At 36.6% G+C, this 13,236-nt stretch overlaps 1 protein-coding gene across 1 annotated transcript; it reads left to right on the top strand.

Moving 5' to 3' along the window:
- Window positions 1–3: 3 nt before the first annotated feature.
- On the top strand, window positions 4–13,032 carry PDK1 (pyruvate dehydrogenase kinase 1). Its single transcript, XM_053947577.1, has 11 exons — window positions 4–198; window positions 3,372–3,513; window positions 4,973–5,044; window positions 5,604–5,788; window positions 6,081–6,170; window positions 6,447–6,524; window positions 7,124–7,200; window positions 7,870–7,968; window positions 8,895–9,005; window positions 10,151–10,264; window positions 10,392–13,032. The coding sequence occupies exons 1-11, from the start codon at window positions 81–83 to the stop codon at window positions 10,530–10,532; spliced, it is 1,227 nt and encodes a 408-aa protein (XP_053803552.1). The 5' UTR covers window positions 4–80; the 3' UTR covers window positions 10,533–13,032.
- The last annotated feature ends 204 nt before the right edge of the window (window positions 13,033–13,236 follow it).

Below are 13,236 nucleotides of genomic sequence, written 5' to 3'. Positions count from 1 at the left end.
GGCCTGGGCAGGGGCCGGGGGAGCGGCGCGGCGGGAAATGGCGGCCGGGCCGGGCTGAGCTGAGGGGACGGAGCTGCACCATGAGGCTGCTGCGCGCCCTTCTGCGCGGAGCTGCCGCGGGCAACATCCCGCAGCAGGTGGACTTCTACTCACGGTTCTCCCCCTCGCCGCTCTCCATGAAGCAATTTCTGGACTTCGGTGAGTCCCCGGCGAGCCGCCCTCGACCGCTGCCCCTCCTCCCACAGGTGCCTGTGAGGAGCGGGACGGCCACGACCCCTCACCCCGTCAGTGTTGCTTATCTGTTAATGCTGTGCTTTCTGGCAGAAAAGGGCTCTGCTTCCTTCCTGGGGCAAGGGAGCCCGGTTGGCCCATTCCCGGAGACCACAACTATGACAAGGTTGAAATTTAGTGGAGAACTCCGGTTTTTGGCACCACCAGGCTAGTTGGGTGTTTTCCTGCAGAACCCGCAGTGTTGGGGAGAGGATGGGAACAGCTGTGATAACTGGTAGCGTTAGAGCAGTGACTCAGACAGGTGAGACTGGTTAAGCCTTTTGCTAAGCAGCATGCAGCCTTTTAAAGGCACCTTCCAAACACATGAAGCGTTTAGCCTCAGCTGGCACCGAGGGGCTGGAACAGTTATCATTGCTCAGTCACTTGGCCTGTGCCCTACAGAAACATCCTACCCAAATGTTGCTGTTTTAGAAGGTGTGTGAGAGAAGGAACAGGATGCAGACATCAGGAGCCATCCTGGAGGATTTGGAATCTAGTCTTGAAAATGAGTAAATCAGTAACAGGATACTCAATCTTACACTCAGTGCCAAAACCACTCCTAATGCTTCCAGGCTTGACTGTCAGCTTGGAAACAAAAGGGATCACAGGAATTGTTCTATCCTGCTTCAAAGCAAAGATCACATAGAGAAAGGCTGTGTAAGTCACACTGAGACACCTTTTCAAAGCCTGAGGTTGGAGCCATTCTATAGGACGTTCTCTTTCTGTACCCAAGGCATTTTGGTGTGCATACATGTTTATGTGTTATATATTTAACTAGTTAATAGCTTCATGGCTTTTTATAGTTTTGCAAGTAAAACCTAAGTGAGAACTAATCCAAGAACCCCAAACTTTATATAAGCAGGAAGGCTTACAAAGAAGATTTTCTCACAATTATCTGCTATCACTTCATCCATCTATTCAATGTTTCACTTGTGGCAATGAAATGTATCTGACATTTAAAACTCCAGATTTCTACAGGAACCCCACCATATGTTCTGTTGCTACTGTACTTTTAAGCAAAGAAGCTTGCAATTCAGAGTTTGCTTTGACCTGTATTACTTTACCACTACTAATAAAATGCTTACCATAAAATCAATGTTTATTTTCAAGGCACACTATTTCCTTGTGTCAAAAGATAGATTACTTTTTTGCTCTTAGTACCTGAACATAAGGTAAAAATCTCAAAAACTTCTACAGTATTTTTTCCTCTCTTTTGCTTAAAGATTTAATCCTTACAGATTTAATCTTTACAGATCCTTTACAGAGAGTAAAAACTAATAACACAAATAAAAAAGACTGCAAGACAGAGACAATAAATATTTCTCTATAAGATATTCTGTAGCCATTATAATCTAATGGTGTTTTCATTAAGGATTTTTTTTTTTTTTTTTGCTCCTTTTGCAAGAGTGAGAACAGTCAAAGAGGAAATAATAAATCTGGTAAAGCTAACTTTAAAAAATTAAATGTTCTGTAAGCAAATTTAGGTCTGGTCTTGGGTTATAAGACCACAGTATTTTCTGTAGGAGTTTTACCCATTCTTTGCCGAGATACAGTGTAGCTGCACGTGGGAAGAGAGTAATTTGCCTGTTCAATTTGCCTGCTCTATACTGCCTTCCATATTTCACCCAAGATTGCAAAGATAAGGCCTTCAGATACAAAAAATATTTTGTAAAATGTAATTTTTTGAGTATATGAAACATTTAAAAATTATATTTACACTTTAATACCTCCAATCTGATTTGTTCTTGTAATTTTACCCAAGAAAAGGGAAAGGCTAATAACAGTCATGCCTGTGCAATCTCTCTAGGGAGAAGAATGAAAAGTTTCTAGGCAGAGATCATATGTAGACAGTGCATAATGCTGGTAAATGCCATTGTGGAGGAGTTTCTTGAAAATTATTCACTTTTTTATTAACTGACATTCTTTCATCACTGTAGTTTATTATGTGTCTGAGTCTGCATGCTTTACAGTAAACTTCTCTATTTCAATGTGGTGAAGATTTTTCATATTTAAGGCAGTCCCAGCTTCCTTTTTTCTTTCCTCATCCCTTCCTTTAATCTTCTTCCCCAGCTTCCCCTTGTCAAATGGAAGGAGTGAGCTGAGCAGTAACACAGGAGTTAATTTGTAAGAAATACATGTTGTGAAACAACAGCCCTGAAGTATACACTTCACTGCAGCAGATGGGCAGGTTAGAAGTTCAGATGCTGTTTATGTGACAGTCTTCAAGTCTAGAAAGAAGTCTGGCTGAGAATGAAGTACGGCATTTCTTAGTCTCGTCCCCACTCTGCACCCTCTTTTCTCACCTAAGAAAACAAGCTTTGTGGGAGTAAAAACAGGTCTTGATTTTAATAACCACATTTAATTGCCACCCCCACAGATGACACTTGTTCTTACAAAAGGACAGGTCAGTTATTAAAAGAGGCAGTATTTTCACTTCTAGCTTTTAAAAATGTAAAAATTTAAATGTATTAGTAGCCTAATGGCTAAGCAGAGTAGCTGTCCTGCTTTCATTTCTTTCTCACTATTCATGTGAATTCATTCACCTGACTTCTGTTCTTGTAAGACTGAATTTAACCTACAACAGAATTAGTTGAAAATGAGATCTCTGTTACTGAATTTATTTTCTCAAAGTGTTTGAGAATGAGTTATGATAATTCACTAAGATCAGTGATGAAAAGCAGGGTGTATGGGACTATGATACTTTCTCAAGCATCCTTCTCATAAATAGTTTCCTGTGCTGGTTTCATTTACTTCTCTGTGCTCAGAATGACATTGTTTGATCAGTGCTGGTTAGAGTTTGCTGCAAATAAAATGAACAATATATGTAGATAGAAGCCATATTTAAAGTTGAACAGTATAGGTCTGTAACTGTTGCATTAGTTTCTGTTTATATATTGAAGATTCTCATTACTGCATAGGAAGGTTTCAGTATGCCATAAATTTTGAAACACAAGTGGGCTGCTGCCATGAAAGAAATACCAGCTTACCAGCCTGGCAGAGCCTACTTTGAATTCAAGGTATAGGCCTCTAATGCAAGAAAGTAAGTTTGTGTAGTTCTCTACCACAGTATTGACTTCATTCTGATGTCATATTGGTCTTAGGATCTGAAAATGCTTGTGAAAAGACTTCATTTATGTTTCTGCGACAAGAGTTGCCTGTGAGATTGGCAAACATAATGAAGGAAATCAGCTTGCTTCCAGACAACCTCCTAAGAACACCTTCAGTTCAGCTGGTACAGAGCTGGTAAGAACACTGACATTCCATTCCTTGAAGGGTGACCTGCATATACACAGGTTGGAGGAAGTCACTCTCTTCTACTGAAAGGACATTCATAGGCTTGTTACATGAATATCACTTATTAATACTGAGATGCTAAACATACCAGTGTGATCAGAAACTAAATTTACAGATGTGGGAAAAAAAGCATTTAGGAGCAATTAGAGAACCTGCAAGGGAATTTAAAAAATCATTACGTATTGCACACACTCATGTATGAGGAATCAAATTTCTTTTTTTTAAACAAAAATCCACCAGAAGAATGTTTAATAGGGAACTTACCTAACAGTGAAGAAGCTAGTCGAAGAAAACAACAGAAGCAAACTAAGACACAAAATGTTTGCAAAACATAGCAGAAACCATTTACAAGACAGGTTATTGCAGACTGAGAGTAAAGGTATAGAAAATATGAAGAAAAAGCAATAGGAAGTTCCCAAAGCCAAAACATAAAACAACAGAGAGAACATGAAGGTATTAAAGTAAAAAAAGACATTATTTGAAAATAAAGTTTGCTTCCAAGTAAGAAACATAGACATAAACTTTTTAAAGATGAAAGCAAAACAGAGATATTGCTTGGTAACTGCTAAAGGCATAAGGATTTCTGTAAAGGCTTTTAAAGTTAAGATATCTGCCAAAATCTGCCAGTAAGTGGGATTGACTGAATATGAAAAGAGCTATCAATGAAGATAGCTTAATGAATTCTTACTGAAACACAAATGCTTACATTCTTATGATACTAGATGACACTGATCAAATGGGAAATTAATTCCATTTGGGCAAATGCAAAGTAGAGCACAGGGAAGAACCTCCTCTCCTGTGTGCTTGCTTCCTTACAATGGAAAAAGAAGTGTTGATGCTACTGGGAATATTTTTCTGCGTGTGTCAGTTGATGGCAAGAAGGAAAATAGTATTAGGAACTAAATAACCAACGGGTAGGAGTATAATTGTACCACTGTATTAGCCCATTATTCCCCTGAATTGCATGCAGCTCTATCCTGAACAGAAAAGACCAAGAGGGATAATCAGAGGGTTGGAACAATTTCTACGTGAGGAGAAACCAAATAGAATTCTTCAGCTTGGAAAATACGTATCTAAGAAAGGGATGGCAGAAATACTTAAATAATGCACAAATGGAAAGATTTTTCTACTAACAGGAACACATAGGGGCTGCAAATAAGTGATCACCTACTGGGTTTAAAACACAAAGATCATATTTTATGTATTCTAATTAAATTGTGGAATTCATTGCTCTGGAAATTTTAGAAGAAAACATTAAAAATAGATTCAAAGGAATCTAACAAAATTCACAGGGAGACAGGTAGAATGATTTGGAAACACGCAACATTGGAAGACCACAAATTGCTAACCAGAGAGATCTGGGGAGGCATATTAGAATTGATCTTTATCCTCTTTGTTTCATTGAAAGGTATGTCCAAAGCCTTCAGGAGATTCTTGACTTTAAGGACAAAAGCTCAGAAGATTCAGGGGCTATTCACAGGTAAGGCTTTGCTGTCACGTATATCTTGTTAATATTGTATTGGAGAACTGGCAAAAAAACAATAGCTGAAAAAACATTTCCCGTCTCAGATCTTTACAGAAGAATTGCAGCAATGTCATCCCCTGTCCCTAAAAGGAGGGTACATTAAAACAGGAAATTAAGCACTTCAGCATAATATCATTCTGTAGAATGCTTCAGTCAGTGCTGGCTGACCAGAAGTGCCATTTGACAGGCACGGGTTCTGCATGAAAACAGTTGGCACAGTTTTCTCTTTCTCTTGGCAGATATCAAGATAATTCTATCTTGATATCTTTATTTATAATCTTGATTCTTGGCAGAATCAAGATAATAAATAATAATTTTATGAGTCAAAATAGTCAACTACTGATTGTTTCAATGCTAGTCACCTGAAATGCACCGTAAAGACTGACCTGCCTTCTTACTACAGTAGGCAGACGTGGTGTTTTTGCACGTAAGTCTTCATTTTTGTAGTCAGGCACTGTTTGCTGGAGGATTAAATACCCTTGAAAGTGAAATAGTAACAATGTATTCATTTTAGTTTTACAGATACTGTGATAAAAATCCGGAATCGCCACAATGATGTAATTCCTACGATGGCTCAAGGAGTAATAGAATACAAGGAAAGCTTTGGCATTGATCCAGTGACCTCACAGAACGTGCAGTATTTTTTAGACCGCTTCTACATGAGTCGCATTTCAATCAGAATGCTCCTTAATCAACACTGTAAGTATTGAAAGGAGGGGAAATGATATCTGTACCATGTCAACTGTATTTTACTTTAATATTTAAGTGCTTAATATGTACTAAGGTGCCACTTAGGAGAATACTAGTTACCTTGCTGTTTATAACTCATTCTTAATACAATTCCTAAAATATTTATTAATAGTAGGCTTTTCAGTATGGTGAGGACTGAAATTATAGATTTCCTATAAATTTTTTATTTAGCAAAACAGAAGACACAAAGTAAAATTATAAAGTTGCACTGGATATTAAATGATGTTTTCTTTTTTGGCAGCTTTACTGTTTGGTGGGAAAATTAATCCAGCTCATCCAAAACATATTGGAAGCATTGATCCTAACTGCAATGTTGTTGAAGTTATTAGAGGTAAATTCAGATGATAAGAATCCTGAAAACTTGCATGAGAGTCTATACTAAGAGCAAATACACATCCTGATAGGCATATATTGTTTTGTCCTTGCCTACCAGGAGCATAAGTTTTATTGACATTTTTTATTGACTGTTTTATTGACAGTTTTTCTGAAAAGTACAAATCTCCCTGACAATGCACAGTACTTTCAACATTTTTTGGCAGATTCAAGGAGAAAGGAGAAAAAAAAAAGTGGGAGGGGGAAATATAACTTCCTGTGTTTTTTATTATAGATGGCTATGAAAATGCCAAGAGACTTTGTGATTTATATTACATGAGCTCTCCAGAACTTATCCTTGAAGAGTTGAATTGTAAGTGAATGTGGACAAGGCATGCTCTTGAACATCATGATGGCTTCTTCTAAAGCAGCTGGTGGTGAAATGTTCTGCTTTTCATATAGTTCATGTGTTCTCTGTATCTACTGGGTTTTTTAAATCTGGCACAATGCTTTCCCCATTCCTCCCTTTAACCAGAAAACTGACATGAGTAGAAGTATTTGATTCTATAGCTGTTGATATAACAAATTTTAGCAGGCTCCTTCCCTCACTAAGATTTCATGTTTCTTCACCTGACATTACTGCATCTCACCCTCTCTGCGTTTCTTGTGACACATTAAAGATTTATACAAGACTTTCTATTCCATCCTTGTGATACCTGTGAGGTTATTTGAAAACATGATATGTCCTAGTCAGTGATCCCATAGTGGGTTTTAAGATTAATTTCTAAAGCAGCAAGCAACATTTGAAAATCTTGATTATGACTTTTGATTAACATACAACTTTTCAAAAGATTTCTGTTCAAATTTTCCTTCTTTAAATTTAACAATACAAATTCACATTTTGAATTACTGTGGGAATGAATAAAAGACATCTAATTTGCTATTTAGTTATTTAGACTCTCTTCTCTCCAGCTAAATCACCAGGACAGCCTATGCAAGTGGTGTACGTGCCATCACATCTCTATCACATGGTTTTTGAACTTTTCAAGGTCTGTGCACTTACCATTAATTACTCAATTCTTTCATAATCCTTGTTTACTGAGATTGTTATTGCTTTGACTTTTCAAACTGATTCTAGATCACAGCGTGTTTTTGCAAGTGCAAACTTCTTGCCATTTGACTGCAGCAACACAGCTACCCTGAACTATTAGAGAAACAATAGTTGCATAGAAATTGAACAGCTTTGGAAGATGTATCTCTTTAACCTAGCCACTGAATACCTTCTGAATAGACATCTTAAATCTTAAAATGTACAACGACATTAGTTAATAAAGCAAGTGAGCATAAGATTTCCCATAAATTGTGTATTTTCAAATCAGGTAAAATATGTAACATGTCCTACAGAGCTTTTCTCCAGCAGTTTAGTCCTAGACTTTTCTTGGAGTTTGTGTCATATTGCATGTACTATGTGCATTATGAAGAATTCTAGAACACAAATGCTGTACATTAAACTATTCACGTTTCCTTTAAAAAACGAAATATTTCAAGTCTCAGTATTCTAATAAACTAAATATATACTGATACTGAATAAACTAGGAATATAAAAAACTATTTGATATTTGTTCTGATTCTAAATACATTATAAAAATAAATACTAAATGATATTTTAAGGTAATATACGAAGTGAATAGGATTTAAGTTGTACTTGAAAATTACAGAATGCAATGAGAGCCACCATGGAGCATCATGCTGATCGATGCATTTATCCTGCAATTCATGTATACATCACATTGGGAAATGAGGATTTAACTGTGAAGGTACTAATTTTTTTTTTTTTCTAAAAGTTATTTTGATTAGGTTTTCTTTTCCTGTCATGAGCAGCATATTAGTAACTTGAGCTGGTGATCTGGTTCCATTAACAGATTGTACGTGATGATGTATGTAAGTAAAAAGCCCTTATGGAATTTCACATACTGCCTCGTGAAGAGGCTGCAGTCACACTGAGGGCTCTGCAATAGCATCCTGTACTTGCTTGTGTCTTGCCTAGCTTAGAAGCAACCATGACTAAAAATGAAGTAGCATCTTTATACAATTGTAACATCAACATTTTCTAAGTGACAATGACAGAGCTATACAGGTGTGAAACAACTGAAGAAAGGGAAATAGATATTGTGTATTCCACACAAAACAAAGCTCCTGAAGTACAGTTTCCAGCTTCTTCTTTTTTCTCTACAACATCCATCTTTGATTTCAACAACCAGCTGCAAGCACTGGATTTTTCATAGGTCTAACTAAACTGTAGTAGAACAACTCCTTTGACTTACTCCTTCAAGTAATAGGTTTTAGTAAATTATATTTAAATGACAGTATTCTTGAGAAATAAAGATAAAATACACAGAGAACCAAGAATTTGCTAAAAGGTATAGATAGTGACTTCAGACAAAAGTGTGTTATGAACAAGATAAAAGCAATGCACAATTCAAGCAGAATTTCTTTTTTTCCAAGAGATTATGAATGCTTCTTATTGGCGGTATTTTATTTAATGGTTTGGATAAAGGATGAAAGGGAAGGATTAATCTCTCTTTGGTCATTGTTGAAGGTGAGAATTAAAGAAAATCTGTAACTTATTAGGGACACCTTCAAATAATACTTTACTGTAACTTTCTCTGGCTTATTATTTGAGAGAAGCTATCTTTTATAAGAATTTGTTCAGGGATATAAAGCTAAATGCTCCTTGTTCCAGATGAGTGACCGTGGTGGTGGTGTTCCTATGAGGAAAATTGACAGACTGTTCAACTATATGTATTCAACAGCACCACGTCCTCGTGTTGAGACATCACGAGCTACACCTTTGGTATGCAAGACTTTTATACCATGGCATTGTGGATAGGTCTAATTGTCACAAAAACCATTTAGCTAAAGCTATGAAATACTGATTTTATAGATACTACACTGAGTAATATTTGAATTTTAATTAATTCAAGCTTAATTATTTTTCAAAAAATAACTGAAAAAATGGCATAAAATACCAAAAATTATTTAAATTTGTTCAAGATTCTTTTTCTCTACTAAATCTAAAGATTAGCCACCTCAAGCAGAATACTTAGCTATGCTGCACATACTGCAGTGAGAGCAGGATTCAGAATTATTTTTGTAGCCACTGAATGAAAGGAAGAATAATTATAGCAGTGACTTTTAGCCATAGTTCATTTGTGTTATGTAGTCAATTGTACCAACCCCCAGCAAGGATGAGGGCACATAGATGTGACAGGGCATATGAAGAATCCACTTTGGTCTCACGTGAATGTAATAAATGCACAAGAAATAAAGCCTAAGCTCTCAGAAATTAGAATCTCTGAACAGCTTTCCTGAATTTATTCTCCCACATTGCATAATTTAAAAATATATGTAGTTCTGCATGTAAATGACTCTGCAACTTACTAAACAGGAGATCTTTACAGAGGAATGTTGTGTACACTCACTGAGAGATTACCTCTAAAATGTAAACAAAAATTAGTATTTAAACAAAATATTTAGTATTTAAACAAAAAAAAATACACTTAACACTTCAGTCTCTGTCCTGCTACTGCAGCCAGGGCTTGGTAGAATTTCAGTATAAGCTGCAAAGTCATAGATGTTGTGTACTGAACCTTTTTTATATGTACTGACGATGACATGTATTTGACTTAAGAACTCTGTGTGATGCAGACACACAGCAGTTTTCTCTAATCTCTTCAAAAAGCTACCATAATCCAAGAAGTGTTATCTATCAGCCCTGCCTGACTAAGGAATCAAACAGTTTTCTCATAATCACAATCATTCATGCATTCTTCTGGTTTTGGGGTATATAATAGCTTGGGGGAGGGCATAATAGTTAACACCTGAACTCCTGTTATTGTCAAACATCATGCTTAGTTTGTCTATTTTACCTATTAAGTTTAAACAGGAAATGCCACTGATTAATGCAATTAATGGAAGTATACTTTTTCTTCTGATCAGGCTGGATTTGGTTATGGTTTACCCATATCACGTCTGTATGCACAGTACTTCCAAGGAGACCTGAAATTGTATTCCTTAGAAGGCTATGGTACAGATGCAGTTATTTACATCAAGGTATGATGTAACACTCTAATTTTACATTCATCAGCAACTCTAATCTGAACTGCTAATGGAACTCCTTGTTCTGTTATGGTAACTTCAATTAAAAAGAATCATCAGCTAGAGCCTTTTCTCCTTACAGGCCTTATCAACAGAATCAATTGAAAGACTCCCTGTATACAACAAAGCAGCCTGGAAACATTATAAAGCAAACCATGAAGCCGATGATTGGTGCGTGCCAAGCAGTGAGCCGAAGGACATGACCACTTTTCGGAGTATGTAGCTTTTTCCTCAGCAGCTCCTAAGAAGGAGGTTTGTCTGTAAAGGGAATTTAGAAGACCTGATTTATGATGTTGAACCACTTCTGATATGTGAAAGTAATTTTAAATGGTGTAACAGAAATTTGAGTGTAACGAGGCTTTTCTGAAATTAAAAACCCAACAGCCACCAAAACCCCCAAACATTCACTTATAAAAAAAGGTCATACTTAATTTGTTTCAGTTTCTATTTATGACTGCTTTCAGAGCTAAGTCAAAGGAACATATTTTGGTTTTTAGAGGGATCAATTCAACAGCTATCACATCTGGTATTAATTTGTATAATTAAAAAATAATTTCATTAGAAGAACTATTAAAAAAGTCATTGGAACATTCTTTCATTATACAATTCTACAGATTAATGAAAAATTTGCGTAAGAAATATTGAGCTCACTGCTATACCTTTGCAAATGTATGGCACGTTCTTTTATCTTAAGCATGCTGAAGCTTAATTTTGTAAAGTTAGATATGTTGCCTACATACATTGCCTACATCAAGGAGTTTTTTTTCAGCTGTAGAAATCACACCTCTGTAGGGATAAAAATTTTTAAAAAGCATTTTTAACTGCTACTACTGATATGATATATCTCAGGTATGTGGCATCAGTTCTTTCTTTGGTTGTAATGTGAATATAAAATAGATGTGAAAACTTACCTTGCCCCGATCATTGTGAATTAAAAAACAGCATTGGCTTGTATACAGTAGAGAAATATTAGTCTTGCATTTGCCTGTATTTCTATAGGTCATACCAAAATGCAGTATCAACATTCTAGCCTTTGTAAGATCTTAGACTTGGGTATGTCAGATATGGCTATAAATGGAAACTATTTTAATAAAGAGATTCTTAAAATTTGTCTGTAATAGGGCATCTCTATTACTTTGACAGCATAAACTGCCTTCTCAGGAGTAAGTAAGAATAAGTGGAATTAGCCGTTTTTGAAAATACCTTTGCATTTGTGATATGCTTCTGGCCTTGTTTTTGTAGTAACTGGAAGTCTACACTATAACATAAACATGATAACCAGAATATGTTAATCAGTCAAAGACAAATCAGAACATACAGGGTAAGATAGAGAGGGGAATGAATCTTGCATTTCAGGTACAGAGTCCTAATAAAGAATTCAACATAATGCCTACTGCATGAGCTTTGTTCAAATAATACACATCTGTGTTTCACCTTGATCCCTGTCATTCCTGAGCATTTTTGGAGTGATTCAGTTAAAGCCATTGAGAACCAATCCTTTTCTCAGTTAATTAAACTGCATGTAATTCTGTGGGATTTGTTCTGTAGTAGACATGCATAATCCATCTCAGAAACAAGAAGCCTAGCTTTTGCTAGTTTACTATCTCTTTGCAGAGAAGAAGGTGAGATACCACAAGTGAAGGGGATAGCTGGGATGTTGGAAATTGAAGTCATGCTACTCTAGTTGTAGCTGAGCCAGATACAAGATTTACCACCTGCTACCTCCCTAGCCAAGTTCTGCAAAACAACGAAATGGTTTTATTACCCTGGTTAAGCTAATGTAGATAACTTTAACAGAAGTGCATTACAGACAGGGCTGCATACAGTTAAACTGACAGTCTGAGGGAGGATTATTGTACCTTATTGCCACCAGATCAGTAGGGTTACCTATTCCACTCAAGCTTGTGGGCACATTGAAGCCCCTATTCTTCCTTACAAGGATACGAGTTGGTAACTGGCACACCTGTCAATCTGCAAGGCTACAAGTGAGGGGAACTGACAGCTGTTCTCTTCTTTGGCCCTGCAAGAGGAGGTGAGAAATGCCACATAGTGTAAAATGGGGCCTGTACCATGTTGGAAGGGACACTTGCAGCTATTGCTTTTGCTAAACTAAAGCTGAAAGTTACAGCCAGGGCTTTTAAAAACTCAGGTCTGAAGCTGAGAATTCTAGCCTTTAAATCTTTTAACTGACTCAGTTGATTTTAGTAACATTGGACAACTACAAGCAGTATTTCTGAAGAAAAGCTAACAGTTTTCTACAAAGTCTATTAAGTATTTTAGATATTACTGTAATAAAGGCTCTTTCATGTTCTCAGCTAACTACCAACTGAATTCTGATTACCAGAGCAACTTGCTGTGTAATTATATTTGTAGTTATCTCTTCGCCTGCCACCCCAAATGATTATGGTGAAAACACAAATGTTTTGATTTACGATATTTAATCTTAGTTAAAAAATTTGATCTTTGATAACTTTTGCTTTAAATAGAAGTGCAGAAGACAACTTTTGTGTTTAGTATTTTCATTATTATACTGAAGTCATTGTGAACACACTGGTTAAGCTGAAGTGAATCACTACAGAAAAGTAGTATACTATCAAAATGCTGAGATTAATAGTTCTTTTTGCAAATTACCTCAGTCTTGCACTGTAAAATTAATCTTGGTTTGTGTTAATTTTTTGAAAGAATTGCTGCAATTATTCATTAAAACTATTGTAAAAATGAAACTTTGTTGGGTGACTGTGTAGCTTGGTACTGAGCTCGCTCCGTGCATCCAGCCCAGTTCAACATCTGCCAGCTGTTGAACGCCGTGGGCTGTGATAATCAGTGTTCTCATGCTCGGGTGCCAGGGGAGTTTATCATCCCTGATAGGGCCCCTCCTTACCTGTTACAGCTCTGCACACAGGGAAACCTCTGAAACCATCTTTTCC

Source organism: Vidua chalybeata, chromosome 7 (genome assembly GCF_026979565.1).
Source record: "Vidua chalybeata isolate OUT-0048 chromosome 7, bVidCha1 merged haplotype, whole genome shotgun sequence".
NCBI classification, from domain to species: domain Eukaryota; kingdom Metazoa; phylum Chordata; class Aves; order Passeriformes; family Viduidae; genus Vidua; species Vidua chalybeata.
This window is presented reverse-complemented; position numbering and strand designations above follow the sequence as displayed.

Excerpts from the sequence above, each read along its gene's own strand:
- PDK1 (XM_053947577.1), top strand. The coding sequence starts at position 81 with ATGAGGCTGCTGCGCGCCCTTCTGCGCGGAGCTGCCGCGGGCAACATC. Across the intron at positions 3,514-4,972 it reads GTTCAGCTGGTACAGAGCTG|GTATGTCCAAAGCCTTCAGG; the intron begins GTAAGAACACTG and ends TTTCATTGAAAG. Across the intron at positions 6,525-7,123 it reads TATCCTTGAAGAGTTGAATT|CTAAATCACCAGGACAGCCT; the intron begins GTAAGTGAATGT and ends TCTTCTCTCCAG.